Source organism: Euwallacea fornicatus, chromosome 1, assembly GCF_040115645.1.
Source record: "Euwallacea fornicatus isolate EFF26 chromosome 1, ASM4011564v1, whole genome shotgun sequence".
NCBI lineage: Eukaryota > Metazoa > Arthropoda > Insecta > Coleoptera > Curculionidae > Euwallacea > Euwallacea fornicatus.
In genome coordinates, this window is record NC_089541.1 from 1,215,755 (window position 1) to 1,229,412 (window position 13,658).

The following is a 13,658-nucleotide window of genomic DNA, read 5'->3' on the forward strand; positions in this document are numbered from 1 at the left end:
ATTTTGTGGTTACAGAACTTTTATTTTGTACTTATTTCTTCCAAATAAAAGTTACAAATTGTAAGCTGTGTACACACCTGAACTAAAAATTGTATATAAAAGAACATTTATTACATTTATTACAGTTGAAAGCGCCTATGAGCACCAATTTGAGCAGTGAGGACGGGAATAGTTCAATTGGAATCTGATAGGGGTAATTAGAGTGGGGAATTGATAGTTGGAATTATAGAATATGAACTCCTGACATAAACGACAGTTAACGTGGTGTTTTTTACTTAAACCGTCGTTATTCATTCATTTCGTTGTTGGTCTTTAATCAGTGTTTTTCCAATTTTACATCTAATTTTTAGCCTTTATTTCTCGTATGCTCTGTTTAAAATCCTGCATTATTAGTTAAAGACAGGAATTAGTTTGAAGTCTGTAACTTAAATAATACAATGTCCTGGCGAATAATCCAGAATTTCTTGTCATAAATCCAGGTGAAAACAAGGTCAGAATTCGTGTGCATTTTGATTGACATTCATCAATAGGCAGAAAAAAATGAAATTGGGATGAATAATCGACTTTCCACCTGATTATTCATTAAGCACTCGCAATGGCAGATGGAAAAATAGCGATAAATCGCCCTAGTTCCGCAAATACACCACCGAATTGTGCAATATGCCTGGGAGGATGCACCAATAAGTGCTTCTCCAACTCATGCATGCACCAGTTTTGTTTCCAGTGTCTCTTGGAATGGTCAAAGGTAAGCTGCATTCTATAGAAAAAAGAATTGTGGCTATACAATTCATTCAAAGATCAAGGCTGAGTGTCCCCTTTGCAAGCAATCGTTTAAGTCTATCATACATAATGTGAAATCCAATGAAGAATATGATGAGCATATAGTGGAGGCGCCAAGGAATGATGAGGTGGGAATAGTTGGGAGTGAGGATATGTGGTTTTGGCCTGTGCCGCTTCCACACCATAGACATGAATTTCATGTCAGGTAAGGTGATTTTAAATTTACTTTTGATATAAAACAGTATTATCAGTAAAAAAATAGGTTTTGAGAGAATTTTATCTAAATCAGTACTATTAAAACAGGTTAGAAAGCAAGAAACAACTAGATTTGAAACATCTGATTATATTCAATTTTATCAGTCACAGAGTAATCATGCATATAGAGTAATTGAGAAGAGAGTTTTGGATGTTAATTATTTCTCAAATGGTTCTGGAAAATTAATACTTAATCCTACAAAGCTCACAAAGAATTTTATTTATTGAAGTGAATATTTTATTCAAATTTTTTTATTGCAAATATCCAGAACCACCTTCACTGTTGACTCTAGAGGTGAGCATGCCATTCAGCAAATGTTGCTGGCTCACCCATTTACCAATGAAGGCAGGGTGACCATCAATACGGGGCATCCTAGGTAAGTTTAATAGGTTTGAATCCAACTAAATAAACGAGTGTAGTTGAGGCACAGCTTAAATTTCAAATTGGAATCCAAAGAAGTAGTGAAGCCACAGCGTGGACCCATTGTGTGTTCATCTAAAATTTTATTCATCAACCACGCTAATGATAAAGATATTTATATTTTTCATTTCTTCTTCGCTCTTCATTTGAGAATATTAGGTAAATTTAATTCAGTAAAAATAATCTTTAGTGCCAGAACTGATGCCAGAATAGGCTCTTTTCCTGTCAGGTATAGAAGAGACTTCTCAGCCACAGGATTTCGAAGGTCAATTTATGCTCAAAATATGTGGGCCAATGCTGCACCAGATATAACTGGCCGGTATAGGGATTGTTCACCAGTGTATTTTAGGTATGAGAGTGATAAAATTCTTATATTATCTCAGAGTACTATTATACTTACTCTAAGTTATTTATTTATCTGGAAGGTTCTGCTAGATCTCTTTCAGTATTTATATATCTATTTCCATCAGGAACAACCCTGCAGCACGTCAACGCTTGGTGCCGTGGTTGAATCGCGAACTAAATGCTCTCCTGTATGAAAACACACAACTTATAATGCATTTGGTGGATCTGATCATGGACCAATTGCTCAGACACCACATCTGCAGTCGCACTTTCCGCATCATGCTACGGGAATATTTGGACGTAAAAACTGACCACTTTGTACACGAATTTTATAATTTCATGCGGTCCCCTCTTGATATGGTCGGCTATGACAGAAATGTGCTGTATGCCAACAGGTTTTTACAAATTTTGAGATAGAGATTTATGACGTTTAATGTTAATTTTAGGCCTGAATCTCCCGCTCCCGTTTTGGGGGATGATACTGTGGAAATCCATGATAATAGCGATGATAGTGACGTTGTGCTGGTGGGAGAAACCAATCCAGCAGAACCAGTCACTATAGACTTAGTGGATTCTAATTCTGATTCTGATGAGCTTATTATGATCTCTTCAACAAACAACCAGGTAAGGTTTAATTTTAACCATTTTATTCATATAATCAAAATTTGCTTTAAGTTAGACATTAATGTTTCTTAAATTGAAATTTAAGAACTTTTTGTCGTTGAAATTAGCTATTATTCTGTGCCATAGGTGCCAATGCCCCTCCCAGCTCCAGTGCCTATGTTGAATGCAAACCAAGAACCTTTGAGTTTAACCAGGCCAGTGGTGCCCATGGTGAATTTGCCTCCTAAACTCCGGCACAAACACTTAAAGACGGAAAACTGCGAGAGGCCACGCTGGAACAAAAAGAAGCAGCACCGCAGGTCTAGATCAAGCAGCTCTAGTTGGAGCAGTTCAGGCGAGCTGACCAAACGGGAGAAGGAATCTTATAAGAGATATAAGCGCAAGAAGTTGCTAAAAAAGCTAAGACCGAAACACCAACACGTCAACTCTTCTAACAGCAGTTCTGAGGTAGGCGAATATTTGAATTTAGCGGATTTAAGCGCATTTTATAGGAGTTTCAGGTGGACGTTACCACCGAGTCTGAGACTGAAGACGAAAAGCCTTTAATTGATATTTTAAAGGATATGAAGCAGAAGAAGAGGCGGTTAAGGAAAGAGCGGAAAAAACGTGCGTCTAGGCGCGATAGTTTTACGATCACCACAGAGCCGAAGATCGAGATACCCTCGCAAATGTTCCCGATTGACCTGTCAACTCCCAGTTGCTCGAGGTAACGTGTGGATAGTGACAACGCTTCCTAAATGTATTGGAGTGGGATTGTGGCCGTTTTAGATTGCCTAGTAGCTCGTCTTCCAGTAGCAGGTATCACATAGAGTTGCCCAAAACAAGGTCCACAGTGGAACTGTCCAACGACGGTCAATACACTTCGGTACAGATCGAGACTTCGGCGGGATTGGCCGGTATGTAAAATCGGCGAATAATGTATATATTATGCTGAAAAATGTTTTTATAATTCCACCATATTGTGTTCCGAATCATTGAAAACAAATCGAATTTACCCTTCGTTAGTCGCTAACGGTGTTTGACATTGAAGTGATAAACAATCCAACTGTGTATGCGCATTAGACGACGTGTCTCTGAACCTCTCTTGGTACCTTTTGGAAACCATTAACTGAGAGTTTAGTACTTAAGGTCGTATCAGTCGGAAATTGTTTGTGGTTTGTACACCTATTTTCGATGTTTCGCATCGAAGCGACTATTTGTTTGATATATATTCAGTATAATGATAATTTGAATTACATTTAGCTAAGCTAATATACAAGGTATATATTAAACCTGTGGGAAAAATTTAGGGGGTTACCCTCTAGAGTATTCTATAATACTTTTGTCCTTTAATGATTCTTGAAAATCTTCTTTGTTCTGAGAATATAGGGTGAGAAAAATTTTCGGCAATAGTAACATTTGCTATTGAGGAGAGAGAAACAAGAAATGAAACAACAGGATATATCTGAAGATAAAGATGAGGACGTGAACCTGAACAACAGACTTTCGTTTATCGGAAAAGACGGTCCAACAAGATGAAGGAAATGTGCCTCAACAAAAAATGTATGAATCAGACAGGAAAACTATTTTGTTCGAGTCTCCATGTCTAAATTGCCAACACGCGGTGCCGGAAGTTCCCAATTGATATATGGAGATATTTTATAGGCAACGAAATGTAGGAAATGATTATGTACAATAAAAATAAATACATAGATCGAGTGAATGATAAACGTATTCCAGATCGATATGCAAAACCTACAAATTTATTTGAAATCCATACATTAATTTGGTCATTATACTATTTAAGCTGAAAGCAACAAATTTGAATACAGATGACCATTGGAGGAATAATGGGTCCGAGGTAGAGATTTTTCGTCTTACCATGTGCTTATTTCGTTTCGGCTTTCTGCTTGGATGTGTAACGATAGATGAGAAATAAAATAGTGGTGAACGTGTAATAATAGACAAATTAGCCTTTATCAGGCACTTTTTTAGACTGTTTATATCTCATTGCTAAAATGGATACGCCCTCTTAGAGTATTTTACTATTGATGAGATGTTACCAAAATTCAGTGGGAGATGTAGTTTTCGTCAACTAATTCTTTCCAAGCCAAACCAAATGGCATCAATTTTTTTTAACGGCGTTTGGAAAATGTACTGTACCGCCAACGTGGAAGTGTATGTTGGACAACAACACTCAGGACCTTTTAAGTTAGTAACTGCTTCTGTGTGGTAGTAGAAAGGCTGTGTGATCCTACATATAATACAGACAGAAACCCGAGTCTGGACAATTAGTTCACAAACGTCGAGTTGCTAAAAAAATTGTTCAATAGAAAAGTAACTGTGGTGGGGAAAATACGAAAAAACAAAAAAGAATTTACAATTCCGAAACGTTGGGAGACATTAACCATGGTCGGATTCAAAGAGAATATCATACTTGTGCCATACATATGTATCAATTACATTGCTACCTCGTGATGATATGCTGTCTTGTAGGGAAATCATCAAAAAATTAAATAACGAAAAAAACTGATTTCCCTCGTATAAGGAAAACATATGAAACATCTGTTTATGTTTGTAAATAAGCACGACTATGAATCATTGAAACCACCAAATTTTCGTTGTCAGCATGATAATTGTTTGACCTCTCCGGACCTCCTGTGTATAGAATTTGTAACTCGATTTTGGTTTTTGTGTACCTAAACCGCTTGAAATAAAAATCGATTTTTCTTTTATAGGTGTAACTAAAGAGATAAAGCATAAGTAAGGTGTCGCATATCAAAGTTTGTAATATTTGCGAATTTGGGTTTGCGCTTTCCTGTCGGGGTCTAATGCCGTAGCGACTATTGTTTATTCAGATTCTTAGCAACTAACGAAGGATTAATACCAACTATGTAAACGTGGTTGATTCTTAACACATTCCCCTTATTACTGCACAACCTTCAATACAGATGTTTGAACATCTTTAACTACCATTTTGCCGGTTGAATTCATTTATTCGGAATACCTTTTTACGTGCATTGATTACCTCTCTTACATTCTTATAATTTCAATCCTTTCATGGCGACTATTAGTCATTTTATAGATTTGCAGTGCCGAGAGTCCACAAGGCTGCAGTTATCAGACTATCGTAATTTTTACTGATATGCCACCGATTGCAACGCTTTCAGTAAATTGTCATATACTTATTTATCTTGTTGTTTTGTTCTTTGTGGTCATTTATTCGAATGATTAACATCATTTAGCAAACTGCTACTTATCTGTCGGTCAGCTTCTTTCGGTGTTCTTACTTTTTTCCGAAAACAACTTTTTGCAATAGGTATGGGGGTAACGATAATTTCTAATGCGCAGTTTGTTGGTTGTTTAATTAAGAAATTGTCGAAAATTGTTATCATTAAAGTAATACATATGTCTGTCATTTAGCAAGTGTATGATTTATCTTTCATTTATCTATTAATGTTATTGAAAAGAGAATTTGATTCAGAATTGAAAGAATCTATGTGAAGTATGTATTCTTTAGTACAAGGTAAAAGAATAATTCAAAGAAGCAAGTGTTTGATCTACTGTAGATAGAACTGTGAGATTTGATTCGGGGTAATAGATGCCGCTTAATACGAGAGTAGATTGCTTTCAACTACTATACAGGGTAATGTGTTTTTTGAAGTTTTCCTCCATAAAATCGTTTAGTAAAATCTGCCCGCACGCTACTGGTGATTTTTAATTTATTTTATAAATTCTTCAATCTGTTTCCTAAATTTTCTCTCTTGATTTTAGATCGAATTCTATGGATTTTTGTTTTTGGGTGAAGGATGGCATTTCAAAACTATACGATTCTTTGATTCTATTTACATCATTTTTTAAAAACTGATCAGATTTCACAGTATTATACGTATATATAACAAGAATCATGGAATTCCGAAAACCCTGGGGTTCATAGGTCGTATATAACGTTTTTCTTTATTTTGTACTAGAAAATACATACTTTAAATAGGGGCGTGTAATTCTGAAACATACCGTGTAAATATCGAAATTTGCCAATCCTAAACTATTTATCGCTCCTTTGGCGTGCGTATCACTATGCCCTTGGCGTCAATAAGCTATAGGGCGCTAACATGCTAATGTTTTTAGAATAAACAACTTTTACTGAAGGATCTAAAAGTTGTTTAAAAATTTATTATGGCCAATATATATTATATAACTAACGATATCTATTTTCATTTCTTTTTCTTTAGATACCTCTGAACCTTCAACGTCCAAAACTAAAATAAAAATAGTTCGAAACGGACGTAACAGTCCTCAACATTCCAGGGAAAGGGAACAGGATGAATCGGGGAGCAGTACGGAACCATATAAATTGCCCGCGGTAAAAAGTGAAATCAGGCGAGTATTTTTAATACTTCAATTGAAACATACGTTGAGAACAAGAAATATAATTGTTAAATTTTGCTAATTAAAGGGAGATGAAGTATATGGAGAATCCCGGCCCGAGCACTAGCAGAGCAACACCCCTCGTGCTCAGACGGGAGCACAATAAATGGTACATTTTCGACGAAAGTGATTCCTCGGATTATTAGCACAAACCACCACATTAGTAATCTAAAATTGACCGTCTCAAATCAAAGAATAAATTAGTAGAACATTCTCTTTTGATATTTTTGTTTACGTAAGTTCTAAGGGCTTTTTGGTCCCTGCTATATTTATTCAAACGGCATCAATTTAGTGCTGAAAATTCCCATAAGAATCCCTGTTCGATTCGCTTTTAAAGTACATTAAAACTATTAATTTATTAATGTAGGGTGTTTTCTAAGCACACAGTACAAATATTCTTTGGGATAAATTAAGAAAAAAATGTTATGTAAACATATGACATGAATCGCTTCATTTACGCAATACGAGGTGTTAAAAAAAACTAGTCTTTTCAAAAGGTTTGGCAATCACTTAGGAGAAGATTGGATTCGTGTATCCTAGTACGTGATAACCATGTTAAATCATTATTGTAGATTTTTGAAGTGTTAATTACATTTATTTTTTTGTGTTTGATTAAGTGTCTTTAGGAATGTGCACGAAATACGTAAAAACAACAAAAGGACAGCAGAATTGTATTTTTAGTTAGTCTATTATATATAGTTATAAAAAATTTTAAATTGTAAAGAGGATTACGTTGTTTTGTGTCTAAAATTCAGACATCAGCCTCGTAAGTATATCCCTGAATGTATTATTGATATATCCAAAAAGGTCATAATATCGTTCTTAATTGGCGAAAAATTTTGATCGAAATTAAAATCTTTTTTATTTAAATAGAAAAACATATTTTTTCCTTAATCTCAATACCCTGTATTTCGGAAATAAAGCGATTCCAGACAAATTTTTATACGATTTTTTTTTAAATTTTGACCCAAGGAATGTCTCCTTAAAATTGTGCCATATGTTCAGAAAACACCCTCTAGAAAGTTAATTGTAAACAGGAGTATAGTCTAGGTAATTTCTTTGTGTACAGTTTTGTCATATTTATAGATATTAGGCAGATTTAGTCATAGTAAAACATATTAACCTCTTCTGAGTTTTTTTTAAAGTGATTGAGAATCCTGTATCCATTTAAATATACATTGATATTTTATATCTCCTTGGCCTAGTACATGTTATTTTAATTATGTGTTCTTTACTTGAAAATAAACACGTTTTTAAACACTAAATAACAGTATATGTGAGTACCATTACAGGACCAAAGTTGACAATGATAATTATAAAGCAAAAAACTAATCCAACTTATTCAAATTTTAAATCTTATATATCTGCAATAATAGTTTCTAAATCTTTTGAAGACACATCTACTGCTGTAAAAATCCACAATGCAACATTTACAATGACAGCACTTTAAAGCTTACAATCCTAGTTCTGGAATGAACAATAATAATTACAAATACTGTGCTGCAATCACTTATAACAGTCTACAAGACTCTAGTAACCCCACTTGATAAATCAGTAGAAGTGATTCAATTTTAAACATTCGTAGATGACCTATTGTTTAACCAGAATTGATGGGCAGAGAAAGCCAAGGTGATCAGATAAAGTAGGGCCGCGATCCAACAATTATAGGCATTCTAAAAGAAATATTTATTGATTTAAGAAAAATGTTTATTTAACAATTTGAAACCCTTTTAGTCTTAACATACCTGTACATATCCGTGCGTCATTTTCGAATAAAAGTCTTCAATGGACGTGTATTCTTCAACTTCTGGGACGTCCTCTGCAAGGGCTACAGCTTCAACGTAGTAAAAGATCCCCATAAGAGCCTGAGATTGTATAATAACTTAAAGGGTGTTTTGCAGCAAACACAACTGACTTACCAATTGCACTATACCCCAGGCACTTATAATGAGGCCGCAGAGGGATAATTTCGGTCCGCAAATGGCCATTTTTGGTGTAATTTCTTGGTTTTTGGGGCCAAAATGTATCGTAAAACTCTAGAAGTCCAACCTATAAAGTGTCATGTGATTTATTGACGTATAGGTGGGGAGGGGGATGGTAAGACAGTAATCAGGTGATTATCATCGAGTGACTCAGAAAATACTCATGTCAAAAAAAACCGTAAATTTTTAACAAAACCAGAGAAATTAGCTTAAAAATCTAACTTAAATGAATAATTAAACCGTTTTGGATGAATCATTATTAATATAATATAGAAAACGATATAATTTTGTTTTCTTTGTTTTTTTTATCAATGCTGTGCAGTATGGTGTTATAGGAGTGCTAGAGGATCACTCCGAACTATGTCACGTGTTCCCTTTTGAAAAATAGACATACTTTACTCCTCCCTAATACTGACAACTCTGTCACCTTTACTTGTCCGTAAATAATAGGAAGTGAAGCAAGTTTGGTTAGCCAAGTAGGTGATTATTCATATTAACAAAGTTCAGAAATAATTCCTTTAATTAATTAAAAACCCTTGGAATGGTGGACAAATTGGGTAAGTTATTCTTACTCTTGCATTACCCCAGCTTCTATTCTATCTTGAACTAGTCTATTCACCCCTAGAAGACGACCATTAGATGGGTCTGGTAATTCCCAAGAAGTTCCGCCTATCAGCCTTATAAGGTCGAAATTGTTGTTACAAATGATTTTTCATGGTCTGTTTGATATCCCCCTATTGTATTTTTGCCTTATGAAAGTGTATGATTTCCAAAACTGATTGAATTACAAAGCAAAGAGAGTTCTAGATGAGTCACTTTTGAAGCATTATTTTGCATACACCAAGTGATGTGAATTTTAGCCGTTTTAGAAAATCCATTTCGCTTTGTAATATTTTTAAATGTCTGTTGTAGTGAATAGTGAGGCCAATGCCAGACGCATTGCTATGGTTGAGAGCTGCTTTGGGAATTCTGGGCAGGTGAGTTGATGAAAAGTTTGATCAGCAAAAAAACCCTCCCATTAGTTGCATGGAAGTACATTATCTGAATTGGATACAGAATTTTCAAAGTATTTAATGACCAATATTACTTCAAAGTGACATTGTTTGTTTTAAATTCATCTTCCAACTTTATTTGACCTGAGTAAAACAATTTGGTATTACAATTAATTTTATCATTAAATGAGTTTTGAAATCAATTTCAGCCCTTAGCAGTCCCTGGTCGAGTTTTAGTAGGAGAGGGGGTCCTTACAAAAATGTGTCGGAAAAAACCTAAAACCCGCCAGTTTTACTTATTCAATGACATTCTAGTGTATGGCAACATTATAATCAACAAAAAAAAATACAACAAGCAGCACATCATCCCTCTTGAGGAAGTCAAATTGGAGAGCATAGAGGATGACCCTCGTGAGTTTTAATGGGTAATCATTTGTTTGTTAATTAATTATGGCAACTCTCAGGTGGGTATCAGCACGGATGGCTGATCAAAACTGCTTCAAAGTCCTTCGCTGTGTACGCCGCCACTGCCATTGAAAAAGGCGAATGGATGGCTCATATAAACAAGTGTATTGATGACTTACTTAGGAAAAGTAAGTGTGCGCTATGCCTCGTTATTAACAAAGCATTAACGCGATAAGTGAAAGTGTTATTTTCGCGATTGTAGGTCGTTTGCCTAATTTGTATTTCTCTTACTGCAATGTGGGCAGAGGAAGTTGTAAAAAAGTGCATGTCTTTCTTTGTTTTAGGTGGCAAAAAGGCTGTTGCGGAACATGCAGCAGTGTGGGTGCCGGATAATAAAGCGCCGGTGTGCATGCACTGCGAAAAGACACAGTTCACTCTAATAAATCGAAGGGTGAGAGTTTTCTTTAAGTTTTCCCCATAAACTTCAGAATTTTTGTTTCCTTTAGCATCATTGTAGAAAGTGCGGCGCTGTGGTATGTGGACCCTGCTCAAGCAAGAGATTCCTCCTGCCGCATCAAAGCTCAAAACCACTGAGAGTATGTTTACGCTGTTTTGATCAGCTCAGCGGAGCAAAAGCCAACAATGTGACCGATCAGGCTCAAAAAGGTAAGCTTTGCTTGAACTGATCCATTGGTTTTTAACAGTTCTGAATGCATTGGTTGACTCATTTTGCGACGCGTATAATAACAATAATAATTTTTGCGAAGATAAAAATGGTGAGTAATCGGGTATGAAAAGTGATAATGGCCCATTTTTGTGATAATCGGGCATTATTTGGTTTTTAAAACTTGGTGGCTACATCCTTTAGTCCATTTATTACTCATTTCAAACAATAAATTCATAGATATTTAAAAATAAATAGGTTTTTCTGTAATTTATAGTTTTCAAATATAAGATCGTCACTATATCATGCCTTGACCATTTTGTTGATAAATACTTTTAAAACATCCTTTCATGTGTCATCAAACTGGTCCTTTCTGGGGCACAACCACGAATAATTTTTAGTGACATGAAGCATCCACTAGTTTATCAATCATTTTTGAAATTTACAAATGTTTAGGAGCAATGTATGTATCTTATTTTACAGGGCAAATCAAATTCTTAATAGTCGTTAAAATATTCTCTCGCCGTTTTGTCAATATAATTTTTTAAGATGTAGTTATTAAGTAGTATTCTTCCACTACTTAATACCCATAATGGCAACATAAAACATCTAACCGTTTCATCAATACTTTTCAAAGGCAAAAACTGCAAATTTCAATAGTAGCATGGCGTCTTTGACTAAATCAGTTTAATTCAATTGGTATACGTTATAACTCAATCGCAGGATGCAATTGTGCAGGATTTTTAGAGGAAAGAAAATGTGGCTTCGTCATTTTGTCAATATATCAATTTCTTATCGTCTGGGCGTCACGTGAACTAGAGATTGCATCCACCATTGGATCCAGATGTAAATTCAATTCGAATTTAATATAGTCCACAAGCATTATAAAATGTTGTATTATCTTTTAGTAATTTTCTTTCTTCAGGCAATAACCAAGATTCTTCCGGGGAAGAAGACTCAGACGATGATGACGACACGCAAAAAGGTCAAGACATGGCTCATGATTTAGTAAGTACCCATTGTTGTTATTAGATACTGGGTGTTGAAAGTTTTATATTACTGATGAGTAAATACGCATTTTGCATTTTAAAACACCGGGATAAATTATGCAAATTATATTGAAAATATAATGGTCTTGAGCACGTGCATTCATTAGGTTTTGAAGGGTGATTATTCGTATGATTATGATTTTTGTGAGTTTAAGATAGTGTTTTATTTAAACAGGTAAGTTTCGTTTGTGTCCTTAATTCTGTCCAAATAATTATTGATTTCTTGAGAATGTTCTTGGATCCTTACGAAGGAAAAATATAGGCAAAACTTATCTTAGTTTTATAACAAATTTCTTCTTGTAATTAAGCTTACTGGAGAAATTCATTCGATTGCATGTACATTGCTTTTGCACGTTAAGATATTTCGAAGTTTTGAAATGAAAAAAAGTGAGTGTAATTCGTTTTTCAGTATGCAGTAATGGAAATGCCGAGGTGGTATCAGTGGGGCAGCACTTACTCACATATTATAAACAATCGGGAAAGTAATTCTTCAACAGACTGCATCAGTTGTTTAAATATTAGTATTAGATAGAGTAATGATAGTACATATAGTAAATAGATTTTTGGTAATATTTGCACAGGGTATAGGGACTGCAAAGGCTGTGATTGACGGACAAGCACAAAAATGTTTTATTTCATATAGTTTATTATATTATATTTATGCGTTTTTAAAGGTGCGTAAATAATAAAGTTAATCTAAATGAACTGTTATTATTTACATCACTAAATACTCCTTGTCGCTGTGGGTACCTATTGAACCATGACGGCGCTAATACACATTTTTCTGTTGTTAGTTTAAAAGCCACTGCCTCGGGTATGCCTGCTGACAATACTCTTGTAAGTCTATCTAAGATTTCTGGTTTTCTTTGTTTTTCCAGGAAGAAAAATTTTTAAAAGTAGTTTTATAGTTGTGAGCTTGAACATTTCCCTATGAAGTGCCATCGAGTTTGAAACAATCGCTTCATTTAATGTTTTCACTTTCATTATAAAATGTTTATCCGTGTATTCTCTTTTAGCCGACATTCTACGGAGACACTGAGAAGACAGAGCAATAGTAATAATATACGTATATTCCGCAAAATTCCGTCGATGAAGAAAGATGTCAGGAGAGAGTGGTGTAACTAGGAAAATTTGAGTAGAATGCAGGGCAAGAAAGAGAGGAGAGAATAATAAAATATTTTTAATATGAACTCACTAATATGTATCTATTTACGGGCTAAGTCGGGATATCTACGCAGAATGAAAAAGTCAAATTAAACTTGTTCCACCCCCATTTTTGTTATGTGTATTTTTTATTTAATTATTAGTCAATTAGAAGGTTTAAGCTTCATTTGTTAACTAACAAAACTCAGTCTATATCTTTAATGATTTTGTACATACACACGTAATTTTTGTTTGTTAATTTATTACTATGATCACTGTGCTGATGTAAATCAGAGTAGTACGTATTTTTTTTGCATATTTATACTATAACCATCCTCGTATAGTGTAATAATGATACTACTGGTGAACAGGGGGATTATTTTCCACATATAAATAAATATATTGTTTGATATGATGTGATGACTATCAACGCAAAAAAGGAAATTATTATTATTAAATAAATAAATAAATAAGTAATAAATAGATGTTGTTTTATTTATTTTTTAAATGGAATCGTGATGAAACCAAGTTATTTTTTCGTTAAGGTTTCTTATCCGAGTTGTTATAGTATGCGAAGACGAACTGAATTTG

The 13,658-nt window shown here is 34.5% G+C and overlaps 3 protein-coding genes across 9 annotated transcripts; 2 read left to right on the forward strand and 1 right to left on the reverse strand.

The window, feature by feature from the left end:
• The first annotated feature begins 268 nt into the window (after positions 1 to 268).
• Positions 269 to 7,960, forward strand: LOC136339719 (uncharacterized). 5 transcript variants are annotated; one of them, XM_066283174.1, is made up of 12 exons: positions 269 to 479; positions 531 to 745; positions 798 to 985; positions 1,305 to 1,412; positions 1,647 to 1,805; positions 1,927 to 2,196; positions 2,248 to 2,425; positions 2,552 to 2,872; positions 2,926 to 3,131; positions 3,194 to 3,321; positions 6,637 to 6,788; positions 6,865 to 7,960. In XM_066283174.1, exons 2-12 carry the CDS (start codon positions 596 to 598, stop codon positions 6,976 to 6,978), a joined length of 1,974 nt encoding a protein of 657 aa, XP_066139271.1. In that variant the 5' UTR covers positions 269 to 479; positions 531 to 595; the 3' UTR covers positions 6,979 to 7,960. The 5 variants fall into 5 exon arrangements, with proteins under 5 accessions (XP_066139271.1, XP_066139278.1, XP_066139283.1 ...); XM_066283181.1 differs by having other exon boundaries at positions 1,686 to 1,805; positions 2,917 to 3,131; XM_066283168.1 differs by having other exon boundaries at positions 270 to 479; positions 2,917 to 3,131.
• A 122-nt stretch (positions 7,961 to 8,082) lies between these two features.
• Positions 8,083 to 8,917, reverse strand: RNASEK (Ribonuclease kappa). Its single transcript, XM_066283388.1, has 3 exons — positions 8,752 to 8,917; positions 8,578 to 8,697; positions 8,083 to 8,505 (listed from the first exon to the last, which is right to left on the reverse strand). The coding sequence occupies exons 1-3, from the start codon at positions 8,818 to 8,820 to the stop codon at positions 8,404 to 8,406; spliced, it is 291 nt and encodes a 96-aa protein (XP_066139485.1). The 5' UTR covers positions 8,821 to 8,917; the 3' UTR covers positions 8,083 to 8,403.
• Positions 8,918 to 9,219: 302 nt separating this feature from the next.
• Positions 9,220 to 13,548, forward strand: rush (rush hour). 3 transcript variants are annotated; one of them, XM_066283341.1, is made up of 9 exons: positions 9,220 to 9,371; positions 9,727 to 9,791; positions 10,016 to 10,217; positions 10,271 to 10,399; positions 10,556 to 10,662; positions 10,718 to 10,877; positions 11,801 to 11,883; positions 12,719 to 12,761; positions 12,941 to 13,548. In XM_066283341.1, the coding sequence occupies exons 1-8, from the start codon at positions 9,356 to 9,358 to the stop codon at positions 12,749 to 12,751; spliced, it is 795 nt and encodes a 264-aa protein (XP_066139438.1). In that variant the 5' UTR covers positions 9,220 to 9,355; the 3' UTR covers positions 12,752 to 12,761; positions 12,941 to 13,548. The 3 variants fall into 3 exon arrangements, with proteins under 3 accessions (XP_066139438.1, XP_066139427.1, XP_066139418.1); XM_066283330.1 differs by lacking the exon at positions 12,719 to 12,761; XM_066283321.1 differs by lacking the exons at positions 12,719 to 12,761; positions 12,941 to 13,548 and adding an exon at positions 12,334 to 12,625.
• The last annotated feature ends 110 nt before the right edge of the window (positions 13,549 to 13,658 follow it).

What these genes read in the sequence shown, in the direction of transcription:
- LOC136339719 (XM_066283168.1), top strand. Translation starts at nt 596, where the DNA reads ATGGCAGATGGAAAAATAGCGATAAATCGCCCTAGTTCCGCAAATACA. An exon ending in AATGTGCTGTATGCCAACAG is followed by an intron (nt 2,197 to 2,247) that starts GTTTTTACAAAT and finishes TGTTAATTTTAG; the next exon opens with GCCTGAATCTCCCGCTCCCG. An exon ending in TAAAAAGTGAAATCAGGCGA is followed by an intron (nt 6,789 to 6,864) that starts GTATTTTTAATA and finishes AATTAAAGGGAG; the next exon opens with ATGAAGTATATGGAGAATCC.
- RNASEK (XM_066283388.1), bottom strand. Translation starts at nt 8,820, where the DNA reads ATGGCCATTTGCGGACCGAAATTATCCCTCTGCGGCCTCATTATAAGT. An exon ending in CCTGGGGTATAGTGCAATTG is followed by an intron (nt 8,698 to 8,751) that starts GTAAGTCAGTTG and finishes ATACAATCTCAG; the next exon opens with GCTCTTATGGGGATCTTTTA. An exon ending in TGACGCACGGATATGTACAG is followed by an intron (nt 8,506 to 8,577) that starts GTATGTTAAGAC and finishes TATTTCTTTTAG; the next exon opens with AATGCCTATAATTGTTGGAT.
- rush (XM_066283321.1), top strand. An exon ending in GCTTTGGGAATTCTGGGCAG is followed by an intron (nt 9,792 to 10,015) that starts GTGAGTTGATGA and finishes AATCAATTTCAG; the next exon opens with CCCTTAGCAGTCCCTGGTCG. An exon ending in TGATGACTTACTTAGGAAAA is followed by an intron (nt 10,400 to 10,555) that starts GTAAGTGTGCGC and finishes TCTTTGTTTTAG; the next exon opens with GTGGCAAAAAGGCTGTTGCG.